Here is a 13914-nt window from a genome sequence, read left to right as displayed (position 1 = left end):
TGAATCCTTCCTGTGATATTTGCATCCTATCCTCCATTGCCTCCAATTACCTAGTTACGAAAGCAACACATATTTCCCATGCCATGGTAGGTAATGTGCTTTCCCGTTGAGGTGTTTGGTTGCTATGGCCATCAGGTTATTTATAAGGCTTTCTAATTGGGAAATCACCTCTGCTTCTTACATAACAGCATTACCCAGCAAACAGCATCGTGCTTCTGCAAAGGCCATAAAATGTCCTACTAGCAGTTTTACAGGAGGCCGGATTCACTGCCAACAAACCCGATCATTAAAGCCGGTGGTTTAATAAAACTCGCAGCGTTTCAGTGTGTCACCGGAGAGACGGGCAAATAAAGATAGCGAGCAATGCTCCGAGCTGAAATCTTCACTGGTTACTGAGCTGGAACATAACACATCTGATATACTGACATCAATACAAAGCCCTTCCCAAGACTGCAATTCTTTCCACGCATTACTGTCTGCCCAGTCTCAAAATATTAGGTCTCCGTCTATTAAACACCACAAAAAGCATCATTTATCTGGGGAGGATTTTTTTAATATATATCGGGAGATTGGGAACTTCCATCTAGCCGAGGAAGGGAAAGTTGTACTGCAAATAGAAGTTCCCGACCTAATGGTGCCAAAGCTCAGAGTCACTTAGAAACACCAAGCGCGGCCGAAGAGCTGTAGATTATAGGAGTTATAACAACGATGGTGGTGATTAAAGACAACCGTCCTTGTTTTAGCAGATGATCGCAGGTTGAACCTGCTAAAATTTCTATAACCACATGGGCCGGTCATAAATTTATCTGGTAATATTTGTCCAAACTGGCCACCGAATCAGGCCGATATTGCCCTATGTAATAAAGAAAACGATCAGCGGAGGATGCTTAAAAATCATTGGCTGCTGATCTCTCCGTGTAATAGGTGATGTGCGGCCAACAATTGATTAAAGCAAAGGTCAGCATGAACATCGCTAACTATGTCTGTGCAGCCCGGCCCATGTGGTTATAGAGCCTTCTAATAGGCTCGGTATAGGCCCTATTACACGAGACGATTATCGACTGTATTTGGCCGATAATCGTCTTGTGCAATAGAAGGCAATGATCAGTTGCTGATCGTTGCTGTCATTTGTCTTTCAACATGATGAAAGACCACCGACTAATATAGCAGCGATCTGCTGACATCGCTCACCAAAACAGGAGCGGCGGCAGCAGATCACTGCTATTTGCTAAGAGCTGCCCGTCGATCAAGCGATCACCCGGTGAGCACCCCCCCCCTAATTTTCTAACATTTCTTGGCTGTCCTGCATATAGATAAATGTTCTGAGCGGCCGAATGTTCCTCTGTTCTCTATGAAGAGGGGTAAGCTTCAGTCTGACTGCTATGACGGCTTATCCCTCCAACAAAAGTTGTCAACAGTGAAAATGCATCATGTCTAACCCCTATCTCCACAAAGGTCATCTGTCAGTGGAGACTTGGGAGGTCCCCATATACTCTATACCGACGACCATACATTGTTCAACAGTATCAATTGGGGACCTTAATAGAGGGATGTCCCTCTACAATGCTCATATGTCCTAGGACATATTGTAAAGGACAACCCCTTACAGAATTAAAAACATTCAGACCGGGGTTCATATCCAGAAATTGATCTGATAGGCACATTGGTCTTCACTACAGTAAATCAGCTGTAGTTGGACCGGGATAATTTTAATTTTAGGATGTAAGAGGTGTATAAAAACTAATGATCCAGAAATAATATATTGCATAGTATTTTCAGATCAGTTTATGAATATTACGGCATACATGCGAGTAACAAGAATAAGAAACAAAGATGTTTCGCCCAATTTGGCCACTGTCGGACTCTATATAGATGCAAGGTCCTCGAGGCTTCTATTGGATTTTGCAGCTTCTTATACGCAGTCAACTATCTGAGGTCCACACTGTCCTAGACTCATTGCATCATGCACAAAAGCCAAAACAAAGTATTCTCCATGGACTACAACAGAAAACACCGCATACTGTGCCGCTCTAATATAATAATACAAAATCTTCTCCTCGTGTGGTCCCAAGAGCATGGGTAACTTGGAACGACACAAGCTCAAATGCCAGAACAGTAACATTCATGTACAAAAAGTTAACATGTGCTCAAAACCAGTCTGAGCTCTTCAGAATCATTGATCTACATTTCCTTTATTCTAACAGAAAAGTCAGAGAATATCAAAAGTCGCCATGTGATGTTACAGCGCTGGATCTCCTTATGATTCCCTAGAGCGCAAAAACAAGTTTCAGTGAATATTTTATGGTTCATATTCAGACTCTTAGGAACAGATTATCTGTCTCCTGGTAATGCACTAGAAGAGAGCTGAGTTACTTTATGTACGGAGTGAGTCCACAGAACTTAGAAAAAAGTCAACCTACTTTCAAAGAAAAAATATGGCCACCATAAGCCAAAACCTGAGACTCTTTAGTCATAGTAAAACTACTAATCTAATAGTGGCAGTAGGGGGATGCTGAGAGTTGTAGTTTTGCACCAGCCAAGGAGTTATTAGAGACCATTGCTAAGATTCTTACCTTGGCCCTTCCCGTACTCTGCAGTATGTGAACCAAGGCACAAGCCATTTCCTCTTTGTTCCGGACGCTGATGACCGGCTCCAGCACAGAACATAGCATTGTATAGTTTACTGTAATAAATTCTGCAAACTCCTTGTACTGCTCCATAGGCAGAATGGTGATCGTCTGATATCGAGACTTGATACGTATAGAAGGTCCCACAGTTTTGCCTTTGTTTATGGTAGGTGTGCTTACAGGGTACCACTTCTCTACAAACTGTCTGCCAGTCACGCTGGCCATAGGAATGTTCACTAGCCCCACATAATTGTTTTTATCCTTCTTCTTTTTCTTTTCTACGTCCTTATAGATGTGCACGGTGATATTGTGGAGAGGGGGCAAACCATAAAACTCAAAGTGCTCTCCCCAAAAGATATTGTCCGCTTTTGTTTTGCTTGTGGTGCGTGCAAACAGCGTGTCGTCCAGACAAAGCTCACAGAAATACTTCTTCTTGGGGGCCAAGTCCTTGGCCTCGATGATCCAGAGACGCAATACATTTTCTGCCCGGCGGCAATTGTCCTGGAGGTACGAGAGCAGATTAGAACATTTCCTACCACTGCATTGATAGAGGCTATCTTTACTCTTCGTTGCAATTACATCAGGCGTATGCCATTCTGCTCATGGTAAATTGGATATCCATTAGGTAAGGCTAAAAGGCCCTATTACATGAAGCAATTATCGGTCGTATTTGGCTGATTATTGGCCATTACAGACGATAATCGCTTGGTGTAATAGAAGACAACGATCAGTCAACATGAAAGATGTTGGCTGATAGTTCTCTGTCCTTGTCTTTAACATGTTGAAAGACAAACCACTAAGATAGCAACGATGTGCTGCTGTCGCGCCATGCAACAGGAGCGGTGGCAGCAGACTGCCACCATCTCCTACAGGCTCGCCGGACAATCCAAAGATCAGCCGGACAGCCTTCCCGCACCTCCCCACGTCCCCCCCACGCACTTACCGGTTTGCTGTCAGCGCATGTAATAGCGCCGGCAGCGTGTGAGGAATGAGGAGCAAGCGAGCGCTGACCTCACAGGTCAGCGCTAGCTTGCTCCTGGACATCACCCCATGTAATAAGGGCTTTAGGTGGCACAATGGGATCAGTTTAGAACTTACATTGGTCTTGTTCCAGCCTGTTCTCTGGCTGTAACCTTGTCCATTACGTTTTAAGTTGGCTGTAACCTTGTCCAATAATAATTCATGTCACAATTCTATGGTCATGACCCCATTAGCCAGCTCCAGTAATGAGACTGACCCATGGCTTGGGCCAGTGACATGATAATATGACTAACCTACTTTGGGGGTTGGAGTCAGTATTAGTTTTTGGGTTATGGACCATGTGGCCTGTATATAAAATGTGAATAGTAAATTTATAAACTGACATCAAAAGTGTGATATTACAATAAGACATCACATGGATGATAAAGAAACACAAGCATCAAACTAAGTGAGGATCTAGAGGAAATAAAACTATCCTTGAAGATAATATTAGAGCGGCTCCTGGTAGCACAGAGACTTCCCTCGACAATCTTATTTTCCTTTACTCTTACCTTGTTTGGTTGAACTGTTCGCCGTAAGTTTTCCATCCACTTATCTCTCTCGGCAGCTGAGGAACAGCTGAAACATTTACTACCACTGGAGTATGTTACCTGGTAGAGGTATGACGACATAAAGGGGAAAAACACAAAGAAAGAAACCAAAGGTCATAAAAAATGGTTTGAAGTTAATCATTTACTTAGCGTCTCATAACAATATGTATGTCCATTACCTCGAAGCAGAATTCTTGTCCCAGTATACTGCTGTGCAATGGCTTGACCAAAATTTTGTCTTCTGCCCCCAAATCTAAGGCTTCTACTGCGCTTCCTGGACTCAACAAGGACTCGTGAGAACGGGATTCTTTCAGCTTGGGTAACCCACGTGTCCTACATTGAGAAGAGAAGGAAGTTAAAATGGCCACCAGTACCTGGACATATCAGATACTACTTTTTACATATTATATACATGACAACTATGCATTGGTTTACCAGACATGGAACTAAAGAGTCATCCATCATGACCTATGACAGTGTGACAGATACAGCACAAAAATTGACTACTAGAAAATTATTACAACACAGTTATATTATAATAAATACATATTTTATATATATATATATATATATATATATATATATATATATATATATATACACACACATATACAAGAAGGAAGCCCAATCTTGGCGCCAAATAGGCCAATTTCCCTTGTTTGGAACAATGTAGATCTTCTGGGGAAGGGGAACCACCCAACAGGGAAGTGGGTGAAGTGGACGTGAATGGTCCCAGAGCTGTCATATATTTTGCTTTATGGTACATACATTGTCGGTCCTTTCAATGCTTTCAGTGTTTGAAAATCGTTATTTTAATGGGAAACACAGAAAAAAAAACTCCCCCAAATAGCTTTACATCAATTTTCCCTTTAACCCCTAGCACAATCAATTCACTTCTCTATGTCAAACTGCACTGGGTAAATGCAATGCAATTTTATACTGTAATAAAACTGCAGGGTAACATTTCTGACATTCACGCATATTAACATTTGACCCAATATAAACATAAAAGCACAATATACAGTATAACCACTGGTGATAATGACCATTATCATTAATAATAATTCTATCTGCATGAAAACAGATTTTTTATCAAATGGCACTGGTTATTTCCGATGCAATTGTATATTCCAATAATACTGCAGGGTACGACTTTTATACATTTTAGATGAAATTTTACCCAGAAAACAAATATAAGAAAAAAAAAAGGATAAAATTGTGAAATTTAACAATAATTCTATCTGTATGAAAAAAAGACTTATCTATGTCAAACTGCACTGTATATATGAAATAAAGGGCAATTTCAGACTTTTTTCTGAATTTTTCTAAATATGCACAACATATAATATAACATAACAGCAAAAGAAATTGTATGACAAATGGTGTGACCATGATAGTCAGCCGTAATCCTATCTATGAAAGCATACACCTGCTCTGTAAATAGCCAAGACGACCCAGGGGTAAAAGGTACAAATTCTCCTTTCTGACCAAAGTGTCGAGTAAACGACTGTGCATGAATATTTCTCGGCATAAGCCGACTCTCTCCTTTCCCGAGGCCTAGTTACATAATAAACTTATGACTTTTTAACCACTTTAGTGTTGTACAGATCCATGGTAACAACCTCGGCTGCTATCCAGCTCACACGCTCTACAAATAGCGCAAATTAATTTTTAAAGTACCCGACGACTAAAAGGGCCTATTTGTACAGTTACGGTGACGTTAGGCAGGTTGTGATACAAAAGGAAAGACTTACATGAAGCAATTATACAGCCACCTTGCTGTGCATGCCCAAATCATAGCTAGGATTCATGTCATATAGCCTCACCCATCTTCGCTCCTTTGCACAAAGGTCAAAGGTCATGTGCCACCAGGAAATTAAATCTGCCAGGAGCGATGTCAAGTTGCCAAGCCGGGCATACTGTCTGGTTGGAGACGTCTTCAAATTCTCATAACGTTAAAAAAAAGAAATTGCAGAATTCCAGTCATTCCGGACTCAAGGGCTGAATTGGCTGCCAGTGAAATGAAATCTGGCTTCAAATAGCTGGCTACTGCATCTTCCCCTCCTCCTCCTCCTCCAGCATCCCGCCCCTCAGGTAGCATAGACACAGTCCCGGTGTGCCCGGCCTGCTGCACTCTGGGCCTGTTGCTATGACAATGCACCTATAAGCAGATTACAGCTTGCAGGCAAGCAGGCAGAAGCTGCAGCCGGGTTGGCTCAAAGAGCATGCTCTGTAAACATTGCAAAGGTGACCTTTCCAAGCAGCTTCCCTTGCATAAACCCAACCCCAGCGAGAAGCAGCTAAAGTGAGAAGGGGGGCTCTTAAACACTGCGTTGTGGTCCCAAGAGGGGACAGATCAGCGACATTCAATGCGTCAAACCTCCTGGAAGCGTCTCCTCTGGGAGAAATCATCACCTTCCAGCCTTCACAGACATCTGCTCATTTCCGACTCCCTACCCCTAACTCATGTCATAGGGTGAAAATGATCAGCCATGGTATAGCTGAGCCAGGAGACAGTAGGAAAGACAAGGCAGCGGATGGGTCACACATCTGCTCCATCATTCCCTGCTCATTCTGTGTGTGGAGTAGCACTGATCATGAAGGGTTAAGACTACTGACTGCATGGGAAGAGAAGGGTTAATAACACTGCATGGCGACACTTAACCCTTAAGTAACAGGAGATCAACCCGACCAGAGGCAAGTGCGCGATCCAGTGAGGATGGATTAAAGAGCTCTTCTTGTATTACCGGGGAAGCTATAGGAAAACTGAGCAGTGCTTAGCTGGCCCTGTACAGACACGGATAATCCCAGGGAAGCAGGATTACAGTAAACTGCACGAGCCACAGAGGTGGGGAGGGGAACCGTAAAAAGCATCCTTTACACAATATAAATCCTTGTCTGTCAGGATCACAACAAGCAACGTGAACCTAATGGTTATGTTTAGAGATGGAACCCATTATCGGAAGACGCTATCATTATGCCCCCTAACAAGCTGGTTGTCAGTCATCTGAAACATCTCTGTGCAAACCCAACATTTCTGCCGGTAGATCGCCCTTATTGTGGAATATCAATGCCAGCCTAAAGCCTGATAAGTAACTTACAATGTAAACAAGATGCTTACGTGGTGTACTCCCTCTACTAGCATCCTTATGCGCACCAATCCAGTATATATCTCTGTATATTACAATGTGGTTGGGTCTTCAGATAGATAACAGCAGTGCTGACAATGACATGTAGGCTATATTTGTAAGACCTGTCCAATATCTGACAGGAGGAGGGTCCACCTCAGCAGAATAGGAGTCTTATGATCACCTCTTTGGACTAAACAAGATGGCCAGTGGAAGCCAAGAATGCCTGCTGTTCTCTATATTGTCCATGGGAATTAAAATGGCGTTCTATGGCTATTAACAATGGTTGACTTCGTAAACTGTCCAAAAAGGAGCCTTCATTTATTTTTCCTTTTTGTTATGACGTTAAATAGTGCTGCCATACTCCACAGCGCTGTACAGAGATTATCACACTGGTCTTTCTCCTCAATGGAATTCACAATCTAAACTGAGTATGTTCATGTCACCCCTAATGAAAGAGGGCTCCATCACCTGGTCTCACACTGACAAGACAGGGGGACCTATAGCTTCCCCAGAGTAAGAGCAAGGAGGGCCTGGTTACCTACTGTTTTCTCAGACAAGACTAGAGGACTGGGTTGCCTGTTTCTCTTTCTGAAAAAAGGGCCCAGTAACCTGATGTCTCCTCCTGTTGCACGCTCTCCTTCCCCCTCCCACCAATGAGACTTGAGGATTTGTAATCTAATTTTTTCTTAAATGAGACCAGAGCCTAGTTATCTAGTAACCCCTGTCCCCTCCATTAAGGGCACAGTTACCTAGTGAAATGCGGCAATGAGACTGAAGAGCCCAGTTAACTAGTGTCCCCCCACCTCGATAAGACTTAAAAGGTGCAGTGCCCAGTGTATCCCCCCCGATGAGACTAAAAGGCGCAGTACCTAGTGTAACCCCCAGATGAGACTAAAAGGCGCAGTACCTAGTGTATCCCCCCGATGAGACTAAAAGGCGCAGTGCCTAGTGTATCCCCCCGATGAGACTAAAAGGCGCAGTATCTAGTGTATCCCCCCGATGAGACTAAAAGGCGCAGTACCTAGTGTATCCCCCCGATGAGACTAAAAGGCGCAGTACCTAGTGTATCCCCCCCATGAGACTAAAAGGTGCAGTACCTAGTGTATCCCCCCCGATAAGACTAAAAGGCGCAGTACCTAGTGTATCCCCCCCGATGAGGCTAAAAGGTGCAGTACCTAATGTATCCCCCTGATGAGACTAAAAGGTGCAGTACCTAATGTATCCCCCTGATGAGACTAAAAGGCGCAGTACCTAGTGTATCCCCCCCCCCCCCACCATGAGACTGAAGGGTCCCAGTTACCTACTGTAGCCCTACTGATGAGACTAAAGGGTTCAATTACCTACTGTCCCCCCCAATGAGACTAAAGGGTCCAGTTACCTACTGTACCCCTACTGGTGAGACTGACTACTGTCTCCCTCCGATAAGACTGAGGGGCCCAATTTCCTAGTGTCTCCCCCAGATGAGACTGAAAGGCGCAGTTAACTAGTGTCTCCCCCTTATGTAACAGGAGGGCTGGTTACCAAGTATCCCCTTCCTGGCAGAACAGATTGCCATGACCTTTGGGCCAACAACCCCTTACTTACCAGTTTGGCTGTGCACCTTAAATAAAGGAACAATGCATGGAAAAGAGAGAAGCCCGCCTTAGTAAACATAAGCCTCGTGCCTTGATGAGTAGAGCGGCCAATGCTCTAACTAGTTCTGGGTCCCCTGTGTCTGTACCATGTTGTTACGGTGAAGTACTGCTATGATGTTAAAATAGTCAATAATATGCTGGGCTTTTATTACCCATCCATCAGCTCTATCATTTGGCTATTACTGTACTTATTACTTCACCCAAGTACATGATGATTCGTGCTGGGAACTGACAAGGCAGTAACCTCAGGCTTCAATCTGCTGTTTTATTTTCCTATAGACTATGTGCACTCCATTAGAGGAGAAGCGGCATCTGGGCGGAGGGTGGGTGAAGCTAATTACTTTGGTGCCACTGTCGAATTTGACCCATTTAACAGCTTGGCTAAAAAGGAGGGAGCGCTTTACAATCACTCAGCAAGCTTCAGGACTTTATCATATTGCACTGAAATCTGCCTGCTAGGATTATGAACCAGAAAAGGATAATGCCGCATTAATAGAGCCTCACAAACCATCAACAGCAATGACTCACGTTACATCCATTAGCTGATAAGGAGACAGGAGAAAGGGGCATTCTGTGTAGCAGCCACTATACCGCACACATCCTCTCTATACAAAAACCTTCAAAGTCTTCACTTCAAGCATCTCTACTTTAGTGGCTGCTAATCTGACCCAGCACGGTGCAGAGACGAGACACTTGTTAGAGGGTACTTTTCCTAAAGTCCAGAGAAGAAGCAGCGAGGTGCCATCTTATTTATGTCATGTAGCACGCCCAGGTACAATTCACCATGCGGCACTTGTACCCCTCACCCCGTCCAGTTTTCATTTGTTAATTACTTAAATGCCCGGTCTCCCTGCCAACTCCCTGGGGAGAGGCGGCAGCTCCCAGACATTGCATCTTAAGTGCTGGAGATTTATATAGCTGAAAGGCTAGGGACGTCGGGTCAGATATGGTGACATAAATGATATTCTCCCTCTTCTGGTGCCAGTTAATGTTTAATGCAGTGTATTAACCTTATCTTTCAGTTCTTCAATAAAAGCTTTGAAGAAGAATACCTACTGAGGAAGTGTATGGATTCAGAGCCGATCACATTACATTATCTCCAAATCTAACAGCAAATTAGTCTTCTCCTTAACCTTTCATGTTACTTAAGCTTCACTGGAAAAGAATCTTTTCCCAATAATTGTTTTGTTGGCTTTATGTAGTATTAAAAATAGCAAACAATACCAACCTATACTATACTGCCTGCACTGAGCAATACCAACCAATACTGAACTGTACCAACCAATACTGCACTGTGACAGCTTTTACAGCCTATACTGAACTATACCAACCTATACTGTACTGTGCCAGCCTTCACTGCCTACACTGAACAAGACCAACCTATACTGAACTGTACCAACCTATACTGCACTGTGCCAGCTTTTACAGCCTATACTAAACTATACCAACCTAATACTACCTATACCAACCAATATTGCACTGTGCCAGCTTTTACAGCCTATACTGACCTATACCAACCTATACTGTACTGTGCCAGCCTTCACTGCCTACACTGAACAAGACCAACCTATACTACCAATACTGAGCTGTACCAACCAATACTGCACTGTGCCAGCTTTTACAGCCTATACTAAACTATACCAACCTAATACTACCTATACCAACCGATACTGCACTGTGACAGCGTTTACAGCCTATACTGACCTATACTGTAATTTGCCAGCCTTCACTGCCTACACTGAACAAGACCAACCTATACTACCAATACTGAACTGTACCAACCAATACTGCACTGTGCCAGCTTTTACAGCCTATACTAAACTATGCCAACCTAATACTACCTATACTGCCCTGTTCCAGTCTTTGGAAATGACGAGTTGATGGTCCCAGCATTCCGAAGTTAAAATGTCAAAAATTCTTTATTACATATCAAGAAGAGGAAGAATAAAAGCTCATAAGATTTGCTGGAAAACCTACGCATTTTGCGTGCATGCGCGCTTAATCACGATCTAATGAGCATACAAAACAACACGTTAAAAACAAAAAGCAACCAATCATGAGCACTAATGCGAATAAGTCATACATCATGTTTTAATACACCTGCAAGATGAATAATTAGCACCATGGTAGCACTATTACACCATACGAGTGTAGCCCTACTAGTTATGAGCTTTTATTCTTCCTTTTCTTGATATGGAATAAAGAATTTTTGACATTTTAACTTCAGAGTGCTGGGACCATCAACTCGTCATTTCCACTACTGAACAGGCAACTAGCCAAAGCCGGACCCGTGCACCCTCTTTTCTTGAACTGAGATCTTCCTACATCCATGTGGAGGTGAGCTGACTACCACTACACTTTTTGTTGTGCCAACTTTTTCTGAACAATACCAACTTAATACTACCTATACTGAACTATACAAACCTATACTGCACTATACCAGCCTTCACTAACTATACTCATCTATACTAACTTATACTGGGTATACGGATCTATACTGAACTATACCAGTCTATAGCGCCTATACCAACTGATCTCGCACTATACCAGCCTATAACTATACTGAACTTTACTGTCCTATACAGCACTAAAAACTATTCCAGGATTTATTGAATTATACCAACTTATACTGCACTATACCAACCTATACTGTAGACAGTGAACTACACCAACTTATACTACCCTATACCAGCCTATGCTGAACAATACCAACCTACATCGAACTATACGAGACTATGCCAACCAATACTGCACTATATTATAACAGTCTATAATATCCATACTGATCGTTACTATACTGCACTAAACAGAACTACAGAAACGGCACTAAACCAGCCGATACATTTACCCAGGAATTCTGATAATCCAAGCTGTAACGTTCATGATTCCTGCTCCTTCAACAAGTACCCTGATAACATTTCTTTCCCTGTTGCTTATATAGCAGTACCATATACCACAGCACTGTACTCAGAGCTCACTCTCACTCTCAGACAAACATATAAGCTGCAGCCAAGTTCACAGGACGCCAGTGTGATGCTGGAGTATTAGAGATAACCACAGCACCCACACATGAGAACGTCCTGCTATCCTTATGAGCACACTGGGTTATGGGAAATGCACTGGCATTAATCCATTTGTACAAAAAATAAAATTGGATATAGATGGTCTTAATGTTTAAACCTATTTGTCCTAACAATTTCCATATGCCTTCTGTCATCTCCCCTCCTACCCTGAAAATCAGAGAATCGGCCGGGCCCTGGCCACAGTATGGATCAGTGAGTGTATCTGGCCGAGGGCACAATAATGCAGCTATGGTAATCTTCTGCTTCCTGCACTTTATACTGCAGAGCTGCGCTCTTCATCAGAAATTCGCATGCAAATGCTACCCAGCAGTGACAGCGGCTTATGCGGTGGTGGGGTACATAGATCCTGTATATAATATACTATGGATGTGTGATATACTAGCACCGACTTCATAGGTCTATAGGAAAGTGTATTTGTGGTGGTCTGCACTGAAGTGGGCCAGATCCTTTTATTGACTAGCTAGAAGATTTGGGGTAAGTTCACACATATCGGTTTAGTTATAGTGATTTCCATGTGATGTTCATGACACTGTGACTGCTAATAAAGCTCATGGATGGACCATGGGTGAAAGTGGCCATGCTGCTTGTTCTGCTGAAAGTGGCGGTCCGGGGAATACAACCCCAGCGATCGCACATTGATCTCCTATCTTATGTCCATCACTGAAATGGAAAGAGCAAAGTGGTTGTGAAGGCCATCAGCACTTCTCACCTCCCTCCCAATGCAGTAAATGGTGGTTAGATTGTGCTGAAGGTGCGGGGAGAAGCGGAGCAGAACTCCTGTACTTGACACGCCAACACTTGTAAAAGTGCAATTCACTTAAATGTACTGAAAACTTCCTGATCTATAGAGAATATTACAACTGGATGTAAAAGGTGAGACATTTTTTGCGGAAACCCATGATAGGTATGACGGTTCCAGCTCATGCGTTCCTAGCACTAAACATATCAGATTGCATTAGGACAGTGAAAAGAATTAGTAGCCATCTTCCTATGCATTGTGTAGGCCATCAACACATGGGGTAAAGGAAAGGCATCACATTTGCAGAGGGTGGGAACCTACCTAGTATAGAAAGAGCTGGCAGAGCGGGTGCCCCGGTATCTTCGGATTGTAAAAGCCATTTCAGTCCTCGGTCATGTCAGCGTGCCCAGGGTAAAGCTAGTGCACTGGTCAGCCAGCACACGCGGTAATGCCAGAAAATGACTTTCGCTTAATCTGCAGGAATCCGTCCCACGTGTTTAGCAGTCCAGAGGGGAAAGAATCCAGCCCAGCTGTCAGATGAGGCCAAGTTGCAACCCTCCCATATCCCTTACACATATATACCACAGATCAGCTATTCTCTAAACAATAACAAACGCTCAATGCATAGGTGGCTCCATAGGGGCCCATAATAACGGCGTGTTCCCATTAGCTGGAGTTGTGGCATATCGCTCTCACAAGTTACTGGACTGTAGGGTGACTGTCTGACTACTGGAAACTGCTAGAACAATAAAATAACAGTGTATATACAATAATCACACTGAAGGTTCCATGACAATATTTAAAACAAAGTCCCTCAGTTGTGTCGGTTCATGATTACGTATTACTATGCAGGTGCAGGGGCAATACTGTGACATTATACTCAACTTGGGTTTTGTACAAAAAGTTATGGCCCTCGCTCTGAATAGAATTTAGATAACTTATTTATCATGAATATAATATAATTGTGAATTATCTGGAGTCCTGGCACTGTTGTGCCCTGGTATACTGTACTGTGGACATCCTTTCCCTCATTTTGGTTCTTAGTGGTATACTTGACAAGGACCAGTAGACCAAGATAGAAGGGGGTTGTGTCAGGCTCAATTTGCTGTCCGATCTGCAGCCATCATGT

General features: G+C 43.2%; 1 protein-coding gene across 6 annotated transcripts in view; it reads right to left on the bottom strand.

Annotated features, from left to right (window-relative positions):
• The window catches only part of RASAL2 (RAS protein activator like 2), a 239370-nt gene that overhangs the window by 34235 nt on the left and 191221 nt on the right, over nucleotides 1–13914 (bottom strand). For 5 of the 6 annotated variants that reach the window (XM_069981110.1, XM_069981111.1, XM_069981112.1 and 2 more), the window contains 3 exons: nucleotides 4378–4531; nucleotides 4160–4258; nucleotides 2574–3128 (listed from right to left, as the gene is read on the bottom strand). In XM_069981110.1, coding sequence (XP_069837211.1) covers nucleotides 2574–3128; nucleotides 4160–4258; nucleotides 4378–4531 — 808 coding nt within the window. Of the gene's footprint in view, nucleotides 1–2573; nucleotides 3129–4159; nucleotides 4259–4377; nucleotides 4532–5952; nucleotides 6267–13914 lie in introns of those variants that run through there. The other variant, XM_069981115.1, reaches the window with a different exon arrangement.

The sequence above is a fragment of the Dendropsophus ebraccatus genome, chromosome 8, assembly GCF_027789765.1.
Source record: "Dendropsophus ebraccatus isolate aDenEbr1 chromosome 8, aDenEbr1.pat, whole genome shotgun sequence".
NCBI classification, from domain to species: Eukaryota; Metazoa; Chordata; class Amphibia; order Anura; family Hylidae; genus Dendropsophus; species Dendropsophus ebraccatus.
Note: the sequence above shows the minus strand (reverse complement) of the source record. Positions and strands in the feature narration are given on the sequence as shown.